Source organism: Leptonychotes weddellii, chromosome 1 (genome assembly GCF_054177405.1).
Source record: "Leptonychotes weddellii isolate Sample4059 chromosome 1, ASM5417740v2, whole genome shotgun sequence".
Classification (NCBI taxonomy): domain Eukaryota; kingdom Metazoa; phylum Chordata; class Mammalia; order Carnivora; family Phocidae; genus Leptonychotes; species Leptonychotes weddellii.
The window spans coordinates 75,087,835-75,105,553 of NC_138369.1; the positions used below are offsets into that span (position 1 = coordinate 75,087,835).

The 17,719-nt window shown below is 37.5% G+C and overlaps 1 protein-coding gene across 2 annotated transcripts in view; it reads left to right on the forward strand.

Moving 5' to 3' along the window:
- COL6A5 (collagen type VI alpha 5 chain) overlaps positions 1-17,719 on the forward strand; it is a 90,362-nt gene that overhangs the window by 57,835 nt on the left and 14,808 nt on the right. For both annotated transcript variants that reach the window (XM_081826183.1, XM_081826192.1), the window contains exons 32-34: positions 256-915; positions 3,151-3,238; positions 5,438-5,646. In XM_081826183.1, the coding sequence (XP_081682309.1) occupies positions 256-915; positions 3,151-3,238; positions 5,438-5,646 (957 nt within the window). The remainder of the gene's footprint in view (positions 1-255; positions 916-3,150; positions 3,239-5,437; positions 5,647-17,719) is intronic.

Below are 17,719 nucleotides of genomic sequence, written 5' to 3' on the forward strand. Positions count from 1 at the left end.
CTTGCAGACTTCAAGCATACATGCTACCTACATCTGCTTTCTACAAAGACCTTCCCAAATTGCCTTCTAGTGGCCACAGAAATATTGGGACATTGAAAATTCTTCATTAATTTAAATAATGTGAGATTAAAGAGGTATTGATCAGATTATTAAGTCTTGGTAATCAGTCACTGAATCACTTGAAAAAGATCTCAGACAACAGTGTCTTGTTGTGCAGACATTGAACCAATCATGAGTCTCTCTCTGTGTTTTCAGATAAATGTTTTCCAAGTGATTGCATCAAAGAGATTTTTTTACCTGAAAATTCATACATGGATGTAGCCTTCCTCTTAGACAATTCTCAGACTATAGCAAATGATGAGTTTAAGGCTATGAAAACCTTGGTGAGCTCTATGATTGACAACTTCCATATTGCATCAGACCCTAGAATCTCTGACTTTGGTGATAGGATTGCCTTGTTGAGCTATTCTCCTTGGGATAGTTCTAGGAGAAAGAAGGGTGTGGTGAAAACAGAGTTTGGATTTACAACTTACAGTGACGGAGTCCTAATGAAGAGGCACATCCAGTCTTCCCTGCAACAGCTAAAAGGAGAAGCCACCATTGGCCATACCCTACTATGGGCTGTGGAGAACCTCTTCCCACAAGCACCAAACTTGAGAAAACACAAGGTCATTTTTGTGATCTCAGCTGGAGAATATCATGAGAGAAAGGAATTCTTAAAGAAGGTGACTCTGAGGGCCAAATGTCAAGGCTATGTCATATTTGTGATTTCCCTGGGCTCTGCATATAAGGAGGACATGGAGGAGTTAGCCAGCTACCCACTTGATCACCATCTGATACAGCTTGGGAGAATTCATAAACCAGATCTGGATTATATTACGAAGTTTATAAAGCCAATTGTTTATTCAATCAGACGTAAGTCATTATTTTGTTTTTCTTCTTTGTTTTAATAAATTAGTGTTTGTTAATAGTAACACATCTTTGAAGCTATAGCTAACCCAAATATACAAATTAGATGGTGAGATGGGGACAGGGATGGGACACATCCTGCTTATACTTTGTTTTTTCTTGGTCCTAATGTGGTGAGACCTTTTTCATGATAGAATGTCTTTTATACAAAATCTCAGCACTAAACGCACAGAGGGATTGGAGTTCTCTAGAGCCACACCTGCTCAACCTAAAGAAGTTTTAGCAGTCGTTAGATGAGCATTTACATAAAAGTTTGCCCACTGCACCTAGTTTATTTTCAACTGGTGTAAGGTGGTATCTCAATGTGGTTTTGATTTGAATTATTATTTTATCAAAAAATATAGTAATAGCATACATGTGAAGTGTGCTTTATTTATCAATATTAAGATTTTCCAGCCATATTTTAGTTTCTCAGGTTAAACACCATACCTGCTGCTAAACATCCTACAATGCACAGGATACCCCCCCAAAGCAAAAAAAAAAAAAAAAAAAAGATACAGGCCAAATTGTCAATAGCACTGAAGTTGAGAAACCCTGCCTCTAGGGCATCCCACAGAATCAGGGCTGAACCTGTTCTTTCTGGGACTCTACCAGGTTTGGACCTAGGTTCTGTTGGAACCAAACCTACCACACTTTAAAGTCCAAAGTTGCCCTGGTATTCAAGGAATCTCCAATAGCACCATCATGACAATATCTTGAGAGTTCACTCTCCATTGCAGAGAGGGCTCCACCTTTTTGCTGTAACTCATATTTGATTACAAAATCCAGTAACTTCCCCCTTGGGAATATCATGTTATTTCTTTAACTCTAAATGCCTGCGATTGTATGATACACCATTATATTATGTAAAAAGAAATAAAAAGTGCTTCCAATTAAATGTTGTTACCAACTTGACTATCTGCAAACTCTAGTTTTGTATTTTATAGTAACTGAAGAGTTCTTTTAGACAGACTGGCAGATGTCACTCTTGTGCATGCATGAACAGGGAATATGTGTGAAATAGACTGGTGGGGGCATTCCTAGGACTTCTTCACATTCAAAACTGGACTCCTGTGAGCTATTTCTTGACTCCAATTCACTGAGATCTATCTTGTTCAATGCAGTATTGTTCTTTATGTCATCAAGATCGATGGCGACACAGCACTTTTAAAAGACTCTATAAAACAATTCAAAGCGGGTCTTGCTGGGCTCTTAAGTTAGGCTTTGCAATGATTAGAGCTAGCTTACTTTTGATTGCCACCTGCACAGTGTTGGTAAATATATCCAGTTCAGTGCCTTCCCATAACCACTTGGTTCGTAGTGGTTAAGACCCCTCTACTAATACTTCCGGGGATTGTTCCTAAACTACTACCCTTATTCTACAAGTTTTGGTACTGGCATGTTTGCTGTTCCCACATGCACAGGCAGCACCTCCTCTATCACTGTTCCCGCCTTACTAATGGCACCTGGCAGATGCGATTGATTGGAAGACTTAGTCTCATTTCAGAGAAATGGGGTGGGGGGGGGAATGCTCATCTTAGAACTAGAGAAGTACAATTGTTATAAAACCACAAACATTCTCTGAGATATTTTCATGGAATCGTGGATCATTCCATGGCCAAAAGCCTCCTTTAACTAAAAACTATTTTCCTGAATGAAGAAAAATAATGATATGCTTTTTAATATAGAACAACAGTGGGAAGGGAGTAATGGGGCATATTATTTAGGTCAGTAAGCTAAAATCTTTTTTCTTTGATTATTTTCCTCCTAGGAAATTGGTGTTAATGGGTATGGAAGAACAGAAATAGCAGCATGTAATAAAATGCTACCCTTTCTGTGTTTGCTCTATTAACATAAACCTGAGTGAAAAGCTTGACAGATTCAGAATAAAATTTCCCTTAGATTCTGTTGCCTGAGCATGTGGAAATCATGTGTTTCTGCATCACAATTAACCTTAAATGAACAATTTGAGGAGGTTTGTTTTCCATGAGCCTAGTAATTCTTTGGCTGCAAAACACTCTAAAATCAAGTTTTAAATGCTGTTTCTAGTTGCTACTATTTTCTGCTTCCACCCCAGCCAAGTTTTGCTGAAATATTTTAGTGACATTGATTGCTTCAAGAAGATTCCTTTTGGGATTCTTTTTCCTTAGCAAACATCATTTCTGATTTAAAACCCTAACTCTAACTTTGCTCTCTCCATAGGAGGATTCAATGAGTACCCACCACCAGTGCTTGAGAATGCCTGTAGACTCATCTCAAGAGGAGAGGCTTATCAAAATAAGGATCTTCTGTGAGTTAGAAATCTCTTCTATTTACAAGCGACTATTAATTGACTGATGGGTGTATAACCGCTGATGGCAGGTTATTAGGTTGAGGGAGCTAATAAGGCCTCTGAAGTAAAGTCTTCCCATGTATTCCATTTTCTGTAGCAGAAGCTACACAGCAAGGATGCTTTATGGATTGATGTTTCTATAACATCCTCATGAGCTGTATTACAATTTTGCCTTTCAGTTCATGGTTTCCTGAGCAATTCCCACATTGAAATCTATCCCAGAATAGAACTTACAATATAGCCTCAGCCGCTGCGACCTCACTTCCCATCTCTCCCCAGCATCAACACTCAATTCTGGCCACACTGGACTCTTGTCTGCCTTGTGTGAACAGTTGCTTCACCCTCCTTGGTCTTGGGTCACACCACTTGGAACCCTGTCCCTTCCAGTGAAAGCTTACCCAACGTCCATGGCCCTGATGGAAGCTATCTCCTCTTTGAAGCCCATTTTTACTTTGAAGATCCTTACTTTCGTGTACATTCTTATACTTCTGTGGAGGCAGTTATTACAGTTTATCCCAATGTCTTGTCTCACTGAAGTCTGGGGTTACATACAATTCATTGTTTCATCCCCCACAAAAGATAGCATAAAAGATCCCACCATGTAATTGCACATATAAGTTTTTTTTTTTAAATTGTATCCTAAGTAACAATATAAATAATTAATCTGAATAAATCTTGAACCTCAAACAGAATGAGTGGCCCATTTGGTTTCTCTCTGCTTCTCTGTATTTCCCCAAGCTTGGATCCCTAACTGCAGTCTTGCAAAAACCCAGATTTAAGCCTATAATTACTTCTCCCTCTCAGATTGCAATTAAGCAGAGAGCTTCTCAGAATAGATAAGGTCTCTTACACACATCCAGAAGCACAATGGCAAGATGAAGTGTGCTCAGAATTCATTCAAGTTCATATTCCTATAATGTCAGATTTCATTCACTTAGTAGTTTAGCAAGGAAGTGTCCAGCAGCCAACACCTGAAGAACAATATGGCACTGATGTCATGTGAAGCAATATTTCCCAGCATTGAATAGGTCATAAATTTATTTAAAGGCAAATCAATTCTTACAGAACTGCAGACAAAATATTATAATGTTATTCAGACATGTACAAACATAAATATAGCTGCAAATACTCTGTTTATAGTTCTTATGCAACTATCAGACTAAAATAAATGTGCATCGAATCCAAGCAAACTCAGTAAAACACAAATTTAACACACTAATTCAATAATGGATGATTTTTCTTTGCCAAAATAGAATTCCTGAAAACTGAAAAAATATGGTACATATTGATAAAAGAAATGTAAAATATGATGCATGTTGCAGAGGTACGCCTGCTTTCAGGTTGCCTACTCTGTTGCATGATGCCTTAATTCCTCACTGCTGTCTTCACTCTTGCAGAATTGTCATTCATATTGTGTGTCATATCATTTGGTTTTAGCTTGGTGTGAATGTATTATTCATGTATTATGTCTGACTTTTTTCCCTTTCCTCATTAACTCCCAACAGTTAAAGTAATATTGCCAGGTACCAAATACTAGTATCAAATACAAATGTGAATATGGACATTGAAATGACATAAAGGTGCATAAATAGAATAAAAATAAGAATCAACTTATATGGACTATGTTTTCTAACATCATCTAAATAAAAACATATTCTCAAATTATCACAGCGAATTCTTAAAACTCCTAAAAATGTAAATGTAGACACCATTTTAAGAGATCTGATGTCAATGAGATAAGTTCTGTATAGTCTTATTCTTCTCAGAGCAGTTCTCGATTTCTGTTTCCTCTGTTTTCTATGGGGAGTGACATCAATCTGAGAGATTGTATGGTTGTTCCAAATAACCTATGATCGAGTTTCTTGTCATTTATTTAAAACTCTGAGGCAAATCAGACTCAATTTATTCCAAAATAATAGTTATTAGGCTATAAGCAGATGAGGGAAAAGGAAGGATAAATGGGAATTGTTTATCAGTTTATTCTTTTTAATAATAAAAAATCTCAATGAATACTTTTATTGAAAGGAATTTAGATGTTTACCACTTGTTTTTTTTTCTAAGAAATGATTAAGTAACTATATCAAATTGTTGAGATATTTTATTTGCATTCCCCAAAGCTACCAAGATTCATCTAAAACTTTTGTTTTTATCTGCTAGATTTACTCCTGAGCCATATGAGATTTCTTCAGGAGAGAACAGCTTCATTGGCCAGGAATTAAGTGCTGGGAAAGACTCGTCCTTCATGTGGGAGGACAATGGAAGTAACCATTTGGTTTACATACCAAGCCACATGCTTATGCCACAAGAATTAACGATCACATATGAAAAAGGTCAGGATTCTGAAGAAATTGCAAGTTTAACTTCTGGTAAGGAAACGAAAAGTTATGATGGAATTTTTAAATAACGAGGTCCTCATCTTCTTTTTTTTTTTAAAGATTTTATTTATTTATTTGACAGAGAGAGAGAGAGAGAGAAACAGCGAGAGAGGGAACACAAGCAGGGACAGAGGGAGAGGGAGAAGCAGGCTTCCCACGGAGCAGGGAGCCCGATGTGGGGCTCGATCCCAGGACCCTGGGACCATGACCTGAGCCGAAGGCAGACGCTTAATGACTGAGCCACCCAGGCGCCCCTAGGTCCTCATCTTTTAATACTAGCAGAGAATCAAGTGAATGAAGGCTGTTCTCTAAGGCAAATTTTTTCAAGTTCAAGATGGTTAGCTACAGCCACTGCTTTGGTTGAAAATGAAGGTTTACATGGTGATAGGCACCACTGAGATGACCAGTGATATGAGCTCTAAGAAATGTCCCTGATGTTCTCACCAGGCTTAAGATTTCTCTAGAAGGTTAGTGTGATGTAGAAGGAAACAATACAGAGAACATCGGAGCAAAGGAAGGATTAAAATCACTTTAAAAGCTGGCTGGACCAGTGCCTCGGACTCTGATTGCATGAGAAGGTATGGTATTTTTGAGGTACTTGGAAATGAGAGAGCACAGACTGTCTCTCTGCCTGCTCTATACATTTGAGTGGCAAAGCAAGAATACCTTCTGGCAGAATTTAATAGGTTTCAAACAAATCAGATACATAGGATTTTTGTCTGTGTTTTCATTACAAGGGAGGACATTCTAAACAGACTTCAACCATTTCCAGCTATGCATGTAGAGGCTTCCAAAATGCTCATTTGGCCAGAATAACAGCATTGAAAGCATTATGTCTGAAGTATCACGTATGTTGTTAGATGATGCAAGTTTAAAAGAAAAAGGGGCCAATTTCATGCCAGTTATTCCTAAGAATGAATGACATACATTCTCAGTAACTTCCTTGGATAAATACCTTTTCTTTTCCTTGGGTTCAACACTCTCATCCTCACACTGTCCCCCTATTTATGAAATATAAATATTTGCACTTTAACTTTAACTGACTTTTCAAAGCTAGAATTAATAATAAAAAAGTCAATCATTAGTTGAAAAATAGGCTTAAAAAAAGACGTTAATGCAGTAAAACGAAATGTCTGTAGTACCATGGCATCAAGGCATTCAATTGTGTATATATTTTAAACAATTTTTATTGTCATATAGACATAGCTTAAAGAAGAGAATAAGATATTTATTCTTTTGGGTGTTCATTTCAATGATATGGTACAGGAATTTATTATGGTTTGGTTTAAAAAGAAAAAAAAAAAACAACGTTGTTTGGCAGGGTTAGAATACCAAATGATCAATTGTGATCATTTTGTTAGAGGTAAGCATTCTAAAGTCTAATAACTCAGAAATGTGAATCTCTTCAGGAAAAGACAGATATGATTGGATATTTAAGAAAAAAAGAGAGGGGCACCTGGGTGGCTCAGTCGTTAAGCATCTGCCTTTGGCTGGGGTCATGATCCCAGGGTTCTGGGATCAAGCCCCGCATCTGGCTCCCTGCTCAGTGGGAGACCTGCTTCTCCCTCTCCCACTCCCTCTGCTTGTGTTCTCTCTCTCTGTCAAATAAATAAATAAAATCTAAAAAAAGAAAAAAAGAAAAATAATTCATCTTTGTTGCCATTTTTAACAACCATTGTTCAGTAACAATAGACTTTTTTCATTTGGTTTACCAGATGTTGGGGAATCAAGGTACTTGTAGCCAGGGGAAGGTTTATTTTGGCTGAAGAAATCATTGTACATGACTCTACTAGGAAAAAATGTAGATTATTAGTTGCCCCTCTCCATTTCTCCCGCGGTGGGTTGAAGTGTGCTGGGAGTTCTCTAGAGGATTATGTAATGTTGTGGTAGCCTGCAAACAGTGTGAGTCTCAGAGTTAAGGATAATAGATATTTTTTATCCTCTAAAATAAATCTGAATTTCATATCACAAGTGTTGTCTAGGGATTTTGTGCTATTCCTTCCTTCCTTCCTTCCTTCCTTCCTTCCTTCCTTCCTTCCTTCCTTTCTTATCTTTAGCTAGTTGCCAAAACCTACTGAGAACTTTCTATATAATGTGCCGTCCTCATGGAGAGTACATTGTGTGGTTCAGATATTTTATTCAGTTGCTAAGAGATGAACTTTGATTAGTTCCAGATGTATTGCACAAATAAAAGGTTGATAACTCCATATGCCGTGCTTGTTCCTCATTTGTTATGTGATTCTTATGGCTGAGGGCTGATCTTTCTGCCCTTGAACTGAGAGTCTTGGGGAAAAGTCAGGAATCTGAACCATTTAAGAAATGTATAGTTTCCAGAGTTCTGTGGGCTGGTAATGAGTTGTGTATCTTCCACGAGAAGCACAATCACTATCTCTCTACTTATGCTTCTCCCTCTGCTTCTTACTACCTGCTCTGATTTCCAAGTTCATCTTCAATCCATCACCTTTCTTGGCCTTCTCCAATCCTTATAGCAGCTGAAGGACAGTCTGTATCAGAATCACCTGCAAGTCCTTCATAATCGCGGATTGCTAAGCCCTCCTCAGAGTCACTGCTTCATAGTTAGGGGTGTGAGTGGCAAGGAAAAGGCTAGAAACTTCAAAACCACCATAGGTGATTTTTGTATGTCTGCAAATTTGAGATCCACTATCCCAGGGATTCTCAAAATGTGGTCCCTGCATCAGCAGTACCAGCAGCATCAGCAGAAACTGGGAACTTATTAAAATGCAGCTTCTCAGTACACATCGCAGACCAACCAAATCAGAAATTCTGGGGCTGGGGCTCAGCAATCTGAGTTTTAACAAGCAGCAAAGGTGGTTCTAATAGAGGTTGTGTTTTAAGAACCACTGCTCATCCTACCACTTTGGCTTGCCAGATTTGCTCTGCATTCTCAATGGAGCTGAAAGCAATTGAGTACCTAGTACCACAGAACAGAAGTGGGAATTCCTATTTCCAAAGGATTCATTATTTTACTCATCTAAAACCACTGAACAGTCATGCTTCCCTCCATCCAACATCTAAAAAAAAAAAACACTTCTTAAGATCTAAATATATAGAGATAATAATCATGCATTTTGACCACATGTGCAATATAAAAATTCTTTGGAAAATTCAGTCCTTCTTAATTACTTACCAATGGAATACACATAGTTCTATGGAATTATGTAATGAAAAATTGGTGGTTTAATTCTAATTAAGTTGCAATGTTGACCCAGTGACAAGCCTAGCACTTTCATCAAAGATACTAGGTTAACCAATATTTAAGATATAGTTAGTTGACTTTCAATATTAAAGGACAAGATAATTTGTAATGAAATGTTAAATACCAACCCAAACTCAGCCTGGGGCTCACTCATAGTTTTAAGTGGTCTCAGGCCATAGGATAACATCAACTAACGTTCTTTTCAATGAATTTCACTGAGAAATGGGAAGTAACACCTCTCCCTTTCAACTAGCCTGGAATTGTGCTTTGGGGGAATTTACAGAGGCTCTGTTTTACATTTTTTATTTTTCTAACTTTAATCTGATTCTGATCTACAAATCAGCTTTTTTTTTTTAAAACCAATATGTCTTTTGACTTTGATTCAATCACAGGGTATTAGAGCTGGAAAGGTATTTAGTGATCACCTCTTGCAAATTCACCTGGGGGTAATTGCACTCTACCCACCCTGGGAGACATACTGCAATGTCTGTAGACAGTTTTCGTTGTCACACCTGGAGGGTGCTACTGGCATTTAATGGACAGAGGCCACAGATGCTGCTAAATATCCTACAATGCCCGGGACCTTCTCCTCACAACAAAGAACTATCCTGTCAAACTGTCAATAGTGGGAGAAACCCAGTTTTAGAAGAAACTTCATGCCCGCAAGTTCATTCAGGAAGATTCAGAATAGGGACTCACAATTCCTACACCCTGTCCACTATTTCCCCGTTATACTCTCAAGATTCTGCTGATTTTTAAAAAATTATAAAAGTACTATCATATCATATAAAATTTGAATACAAGGAATCTCAAATCAAATAATTGAGCAAAAGCTATTTGTAGTGTGGAATATATTCTTTGGTTTTTCCATAGGTCTATAGGTTTACATCACTTCAATTGGATATCCTGCTTTTCAGATCATATTATGTCATACATTTTACATATTGCTGCAAGCTTCATACTGATTTTCTGTATCTCATAATGTTACTTCCAATGAATGAATTTATTTATCTCATTGAACACTTAGCTTGTTTCTAATTTTTGCTGTCATGTATTGAATTTGAATATATTATCTTGACTTCTGCTAAATTTAAACCTGTACTGGACTTAAATGCAGCAGAATTGGCTTCTGAGCCACCTGTGGAACACCAGCTGAATGTCCTACTTTCATTTCAGTAGAGGAGATCAGTAATAAAATTGTGGTCATATCTGAATTTTAATGACATGTTTCATGAACTCTTTAGGAAATTGCAACCACCTTGAAGTTCTGTGGGGAATAAACTGAGTTTCCTGAATTTTTTTAACTATAGACTGAGGTTGTTGCATTTACTTTTACTTGGGAATTTATTATATTGTTATTACAGTTTTGGTTGTCTTCCATGAAGGTTTTGCAGTGGACAAAACTGATGCAACATGATTGGGGTATGTGGACTATTTGAATTCAGATGAGGTTTCTGTATGTCTCATGCGATCGTTTATTGCAAGTAATAATGTTCTAGAATACTAGTGACATTTTTTTCATGTGGACCCCTTTCTTATGGAATACAACTTGGATACTTGTAGTAATTGGGTGATAGTGGTGGTGTTAGAGGGCTTTGTGATGACAGTGTTGGTGCTGGTTGTGGTGATAGTGAAGACAGTGGTGGTGAAGGTGTTAGCTGTTGCTGATGGTGGTGGTAAAGGTGGGTGGTAGACATGTTGGTGGCCCCAGTACTGTTTATGGTGGAGATGCAGGTAGGGGTATGAGAGTGGGGTGGTGATGATCGTGGTGGTGGTACTGATAGTGGTGGGGAAGTGATGGTGATGGGAACAGTGGTGGAGGTGTGAGGGTGGGACGGTGGTAGTGGGGGTGGTCGAGATGAAGGTGACGGTGGCAGCCCCTATTGAGGGCTTACCATGTGAAAACACTGGGCATTTTTGTAGATTTTCCATGATTATTCAGATGTTCTTTCATGTAGCAAATATGTATTGGCTCCTGTTCTGAGTTAAGCCCCGAGTTGGCCTCTTTGGGGGCTTGGAGTGGTTTTTTGTTTTTTGTTTCCTTGTTTTTTAAAGACTCAGACAGAGGCCCTGTCTTCAAGGAGCTTTTGGTCTGACAGAGTATATTCTCTGTGTACAAAAAAATGCATAACACAAGTCAGAAAGTATTTAGTTTAATTAAAAGTGCAGATGGAATGCTTTGGGGGCCAATATTTATTCCCTGGAGTGCAATTCTCAAAGCACCATATGCACTGTCTCACTTGATGATTGAACAATGTGTGAGGAATAATCATAACCACAGAATCTACTGCTTACTTAGCACAACTCTGTGCCAGGCACAATGCTAAGCACTTTATACACATGATTTCATTTAATCTTTACCAAAAAGTCTATCATCATCATCATCATTATTATTATTTTATTACATTTTGTATTTTTTTAAAGATTTTATTTATTTAGAGTGTGCACCTGCGAGCAGGGGGAGGGGCAAATGGAGAGGGAGAGAAAGCATCTTAAGCAGACTCCTTGCCAGGTAGAGAGCCTGACACTGGGCTCGATCTCACGACCCTGCAATCATGACCTGAGCTAAAATCTAGAGTCAGACGCTCAACTGACTGAGCCACCCAGGCACCCCTACATTTTGTATTTTACAGATGAAGACACTGATGCAAAGGTTACGAGCTTCAAGCTCTTAGCTTTAAGTGGTAGAGCCAGGACTTAAACCCATGCCCACTAACTTTTAACTATGTATGCCATGTTGCCTGATGATGGCATTGTCTGCATTTACAGATGAAATAAATCCAATTGCCAAATTTGAGAATAAGTTCAATCACATCATCATTTGGGAGAATTATTTTTAAATAATTTCAGTAGTGCAATTTTATTTCAAAAATTTAATTTCATTTAAAAAAATTCCTGCTTATAAACTCATCCAGAGGCTATAATGCCAGAATAAACTGGCTTTATAAACTGCTTATAAATTCATCCAAAAGCCAGAGCACAGAATAACACCATAAAGACCAAAATGCTAGATCTGGGTAGCTTGGGTCTAAATAATTCCTAAGGCATGTGTCACTTTTTCTCAGTGTGCTGGTACCTTCTTCAGACTTGTTTCAGAGTGTGAAGTAGACTGCAAGAGTGAGCCTTTCAGACTAAGTGCCACCTAGAAAAGTCTAGGTCAAGAAAAATATTTATTCTAAATCTTTGGGGGAAGAGGATGAAATCTATTTTAAGACCATCTCTTCTACTTGTTTAGGCAAATGGGGGAATGAGGACCTCATACAATAAAAGAAGGGAATTTTATTTTATTTTTTTTATTTTTTATTTTTTTTAAAGATTTTATTTATTTATTTGAGAGAGAGAGAGAGCACATGAGAGGGGGGTAGGGTCAGAGGGAGAAGCAGACTCCCTGCCGAGCAGGGAGCCCGATGCAGGACTCAATCCCGGGACTCCAGGATCATGACCTGAGCCGAAGGCAGTCGCTTAACCAACTGAGCCACCCAGGCGCCCAAAAGAAGGGAATTTTAAATGTGTCTGTATTTCCTTTTGTATAAAATTCTTGTGCCTCCCTCCCTTGCTGCCCCAGCTTAGAGCCTGGCCAATGACCTCAGCAGACAGAAGGGAGGACAGGCCTGGGATGGCATCGTTAAATGGAGAGGTACATGAATTATTGCCAACTCCTCTGTAGTTAAACATTCACAAACACAGCAGAATGAGCTTTCTCATTTCTGAGAGCACGTGCGCATATGTGCGTGTGCAAGTCGTCTTCCACTAATACCAGTTGACGGCATTTTTTTCTTATGGAAATTCTCATTTGTGAAATATAGTAACATGGGCAGGATTTTCAGATGTCTGGGACTTTTCTATTTGTTTATCTCCCTCTAAAAATTATATTTGTGGAGTACTTAGGATATGTTAGGCACTGTGCAAACTTTATTTAATTCTCTAAAAAACTTTATTAGGTTTTATTAGTTTATTATTACTGTTTTTTACATAATGAAACTTAAGTATGGAGGGATGGGTCACAGAGGTAACAAATGGCAGAGACAGGACTCAAACAAACTCCAAATGTTCTGCTCATAACTGCTGCTCTACAAGGCCTAGAGAAGAAAAAATTGCAAATTTTATTTAATTCATATAGTTGCCTACTTTTGGAAGAAAACTTCCTCTAGTGGCTTCACTCAGAAGGAATAGCAATTGACCAAGAACCTCATTTTTCACACCAGGTCCCAGGGCCTTTGGTGAAGTGGTTAATATGTCCCTTAATGTGTGCTCTACCCTCATATCTGAGGACCAGTTCTTCTGAAGGAGTTACATGAGTGGGGCTCAAATCCTTCCTCTACCACTTAGAAGCTATCATTTCTTGGCCAAGTAATTTTCTCTCTCCAAGCTTCTGCTTGCTCATCTGTAAAAGGGGAATGATGGTAATTCCACCCTCATAGTGCCCTACAGAAGGTTAAATGAGAGAAGACATGAACAGAGCTGAGCATAAGACCTAAGTGAACTGAATGCTCAATCAAATACTCAGACAGTGGAAAAGCAGGAAAGAAAACATTGCCAACCCCATGGGAAGTCTTATAAAACAAGGTTAATTTAATCTACAGTTAATGTGGATAGAAACAGATATGTAAGGTAGCCCCAGTTGTACATGTGGCTTGCCTATGAAGAACACATGGCTAATTTTGGCCCCTGGACAAATTCCAAAGCCGATCACTGGATAACTCATGCATATCTTGAGGTTTCCCACAAATGCCATGTAAGGCAGCATAGCCACTCTACAGCATACGTAATCCCAGTCCAAATGGCTCAGGTCTTATAGATTCTCCCTTCTGTCTAAGTTCCCTTTCCACCCCCACTTCTCCATAAAGTTACTGGAGCACCCATGGTGTTGTGGCTTAAATTTTGGCCAAAGTTGGGCTAATCTCTGAGGCCGCTTCCCTGGAAATCTAGCTGGATCCCTCATTCCTTCCAAGCCTCCTCCACAATAAAGTGAACCAGCCTTTCCTCCTCCGCCATTCTGAGGAAATTCTTCCATAGACTTGAAGATGGGAATTTGGCTCCCTGACATTTCCAGAAAATACACAGCATTGCTGTGAGCTATGGATATATTGTATCCACACTCCTGCCAGGTTTTCTTGAGAGAAAATATTTTTGAAGGCCGACTCTCCCTAAGTAAGATGAATTTCGACTCAAAGTAGAATAATCATGCTTCATGTTTGACTAATTTTAGAGTTTTGAACCATAAGAATCTACATTTAGCTTCTTGATTCTCATGCTAATCCTGTAAGTAGGAAGAGAGCCTATTTTTACAGATTTTGTGGGCGAAAATATGCTCCTTAGAAAATAATTCTGCAGGGTACTTTGGAAAAGGATGGAGATTTTGCTCAGTTATAAAGAGAAAATCAGGGGAAAAGCAGTAATCTTTTTGATATGGGCATGCATGAAAAAATATTTCACTAACATAAGTCAATCCTCCTCTTCTATCAGAACATTTATGAAATACTTTTCCTCATGTTTTAACCAAATGTGTTGATTGGTCTTCTTAAAGAAGCCAAAATGCTGTAGTTGGAAAACAAAGATCCTAATGACAGAGCAGGTAGTGGTTAGTCATCTCCAGAACTGTAAACTTCCACATGACAGAAATGTCCATTTGACTGACCTTCACAGCCTAATACACTATAGCCAAGAACTCTAGAAGTGTTTTTGATGGTGATGTTTTAGGGCTAAAGTATGTTACATAGCTGTCACAGCAAGGAAGAATATGACATAAATGCTTTTGTCTGCACTTCCAATTTCATATTTAATAGTTTAATCAAGGGATTTTATCTTGATAAACAATTCCAAGAATTTAAAACTAGGTTTCTAGTGGGGAATGGGAAGCCCACAAATTTTATACCTGCCTGTGAAATGCAAAATCTTGTTCAATTACTACAAACGTATTGATAAAGGAAGAATCTGGTATATAAATGATGAGTTCTTAGTCCTTTTGTGAGAAGGAAGAGAACATAGGAACATCTCAAACAAAATCACCAGATCTCACCTATTAGATAAATACTTATATCTCTACACACCAACATACATGAAACAATAATTTTCAAGACAATGGACATCAGGAAATGAAAGACTGATCCCTGAGAGACAAAAACAAATGAAGTAAACCCTATGATTGCTCCAGCTTACTGCCATGGGGCAGGAAGAAGGAACTGGGGTGAAGCCCAATGCACTCCTTGAGATGAGGAGACAGAGATGAGAATCCAGGGAGACCAAGGTGGTAAGAGTTCCCAGGACAAAATGCCAGAGAAGAGAGAGCTGCATAGAGAGAGAACACCAGAGATATGCAAAGGGTCCCCTCAATTATTCAGCAAAGTGGTGAGGGCACATGCATGTGATGAAATGCCCTGAGCCTGGGGGAAGAACCATCAGAAAAGATTACAGAATAGTGCCAGTTGCTCATAGAGGGCCAGGAACAGTGCCTTTTCTTGCCAGAAAGCCTGGAAAAACTCATAATTCATAGAGTATTGGAAAGAAAACTCAGGGAGGTCTTGTCTCAGTAGTGGGGAATAATTAGCCTTAAATTAAGCACTACTCTAGACTAGCCAAACAAATCATAATAGCATTACCTAAAAGGAACAAATAGTTTTCATGTAACATGAATATTTGTAGGAATACACAAGTATTCCACATCCAAAAAGGAAAATTTCACAATATTTGGAACAAAAAGAAGCATGAAAACATGACCATAATCAAGAGCATAATCACTCCAAAACAAACCAGAACTGACACAGATGTTAGAATTAACAAAGATATTAAAACAGTTATTATAACAGTATCTCATATGTGAAAAAGTTAAGTAGAGACATGGAAGATACAAAAAAGAAAAAGATTCAAATAGAATTTGTAGAGATAAAGGTTGCAATGTCTAGGATGAACAATATACTGGATGGGATTAATAGCAAATTAGATTTGGTAAAAGAAAAAATCAGTGAACTTGAAGATGTAGTAATGGAATTATCCAAAATAAAACTCAGGGAGAAAAAAGATTTTTTTAAAAAATGAAAAGAGCATCAGAGTTCTAATACCCTGTCTCAATACTTGGTAGAAAATCAGCAGGAAGACAGTAGTCTTGAGCCACACTAGCAACTAACCTCACCTAATGGATATTTATAGAATACTCCACACAACAACAGAATACATATTCTTTTCAGTACACACGAAACACTTACCAAGGTAGACCATATTGTGGGCCATAAAGCAATTCTCAAAATTTTAAGAGATTGAAGTCACACTAACTGTATTCTCTGACCAAAACAGAATTAAATTAAAAATCAATAGCAGAAAGATCTTCAAAAAATCCCTAAGTATTTGGAAACTAAATAAGATGCTTCTAAAAAATCATGGTCAAAGAAGAAATCAAAAGGGAAATTAGAAAGTATTTTGAAATGAATGAAAATAAAATCACAATATGCCAGAATTTGTGAGATTCCACTAATGTAGTACCTAGGTCATCTATAGCATTAAATACCTATGTTGGTAAAGAAGAAAGTTTTCAAATCAATGACTTCAACTTTCACCTTAAGAAATCAGAAAAAGGAGAACCCTAGGTAAGCAGCAGAAGAAAGGAAGTAATAAAATTAAAGTGGAACTCAATGAAATGGAAAAGAGAAAAATCAGTAAAACCAAAAGCTGTTTCTTTGAGAATATCAATAAAATCAATAAACTAGTCAAAGTCACCAAGAAAAAAAGAAGACACTACTAATATCAGGAATGAGAGAGGAAACAGATATTAAAAGGGTAATCAGAGAATATGATAAATAATTTTTTGCCTATAAATTAGCTTGGGTGAAATAGACAAATTTCTTGCAATTCACAAATTACCAGAGCTCATTCAAGAAGTAATCTAAATAGCCCAAAACCTATTAAAGAAATTGAATTTGTAGTTCAAAATTTCCCATACAGAAAACTCCAAACCAAAATGACTTCACTGGTAAATTCAACAAAACACCTAAGGAAGAAATAATATCAATTCTACACAAAGTCTTACAGAAAACTAAAGAGGAAGGAATTCTTTCCAGCTCATTCTCTAAGGCCAGATTACCATGATAGCAAAACCAGACAAAGACTTTACATGAAAATGAAACTGTACTCCAATATTCCTTATAAACATAGCTGTAAAAATTCTAAACAAAATTTTAAGTAAATCAAATCCAATAATATTACCTTGATTGTCATAATCATTACACAAGGTGTAGTGATATCAAAACACCACATTGTACACCTTACAGTTTTTACATAACTTTTATTTGTCAAAAAAAAGTCAACAATAGATAAAAAAAATAATGTGGACTTTACCCTAGAAATTCAGAGTTATTTGAGCTACAAACATGTAATGGAGCATTTGCCCTGTTAATAACATTATCTATGGTGGGGTTTTTTTTTTTTTTTTTGCATTCTATTTTATTATTAAGGTTTTATGGCATTAATACAGGTTAATTAATTCATTTGTGGGAATTATTGTGAGGAGTAAAGTAATAAATATACAGCATTAATAATGGGGTTGAGCACAAATGGGGATCAATACATTTTTGCCAGTTAAAAATCTACTTCTTGCTTGATTAGGTTTATAGACACACTTCTTTCATAGAAAAAAAAACATTGGCCACCTACTTCTTGTCTTTCTGAGCTGGCATTTCCTGTTGTGACTTCACTGACCAGTCACCATCCACATGATTGTGGACATGGTTTTATGATCCCTTAGGCTTAGAGCAGTGCTACTTAACGTCTGATCTACAGCAAGATAAGGCATTAGCGTCAGAATGTAAATCAGGGCACTGTTTCCTTCATTGAGAAAGTCTTGCTACCAAAAAAAAA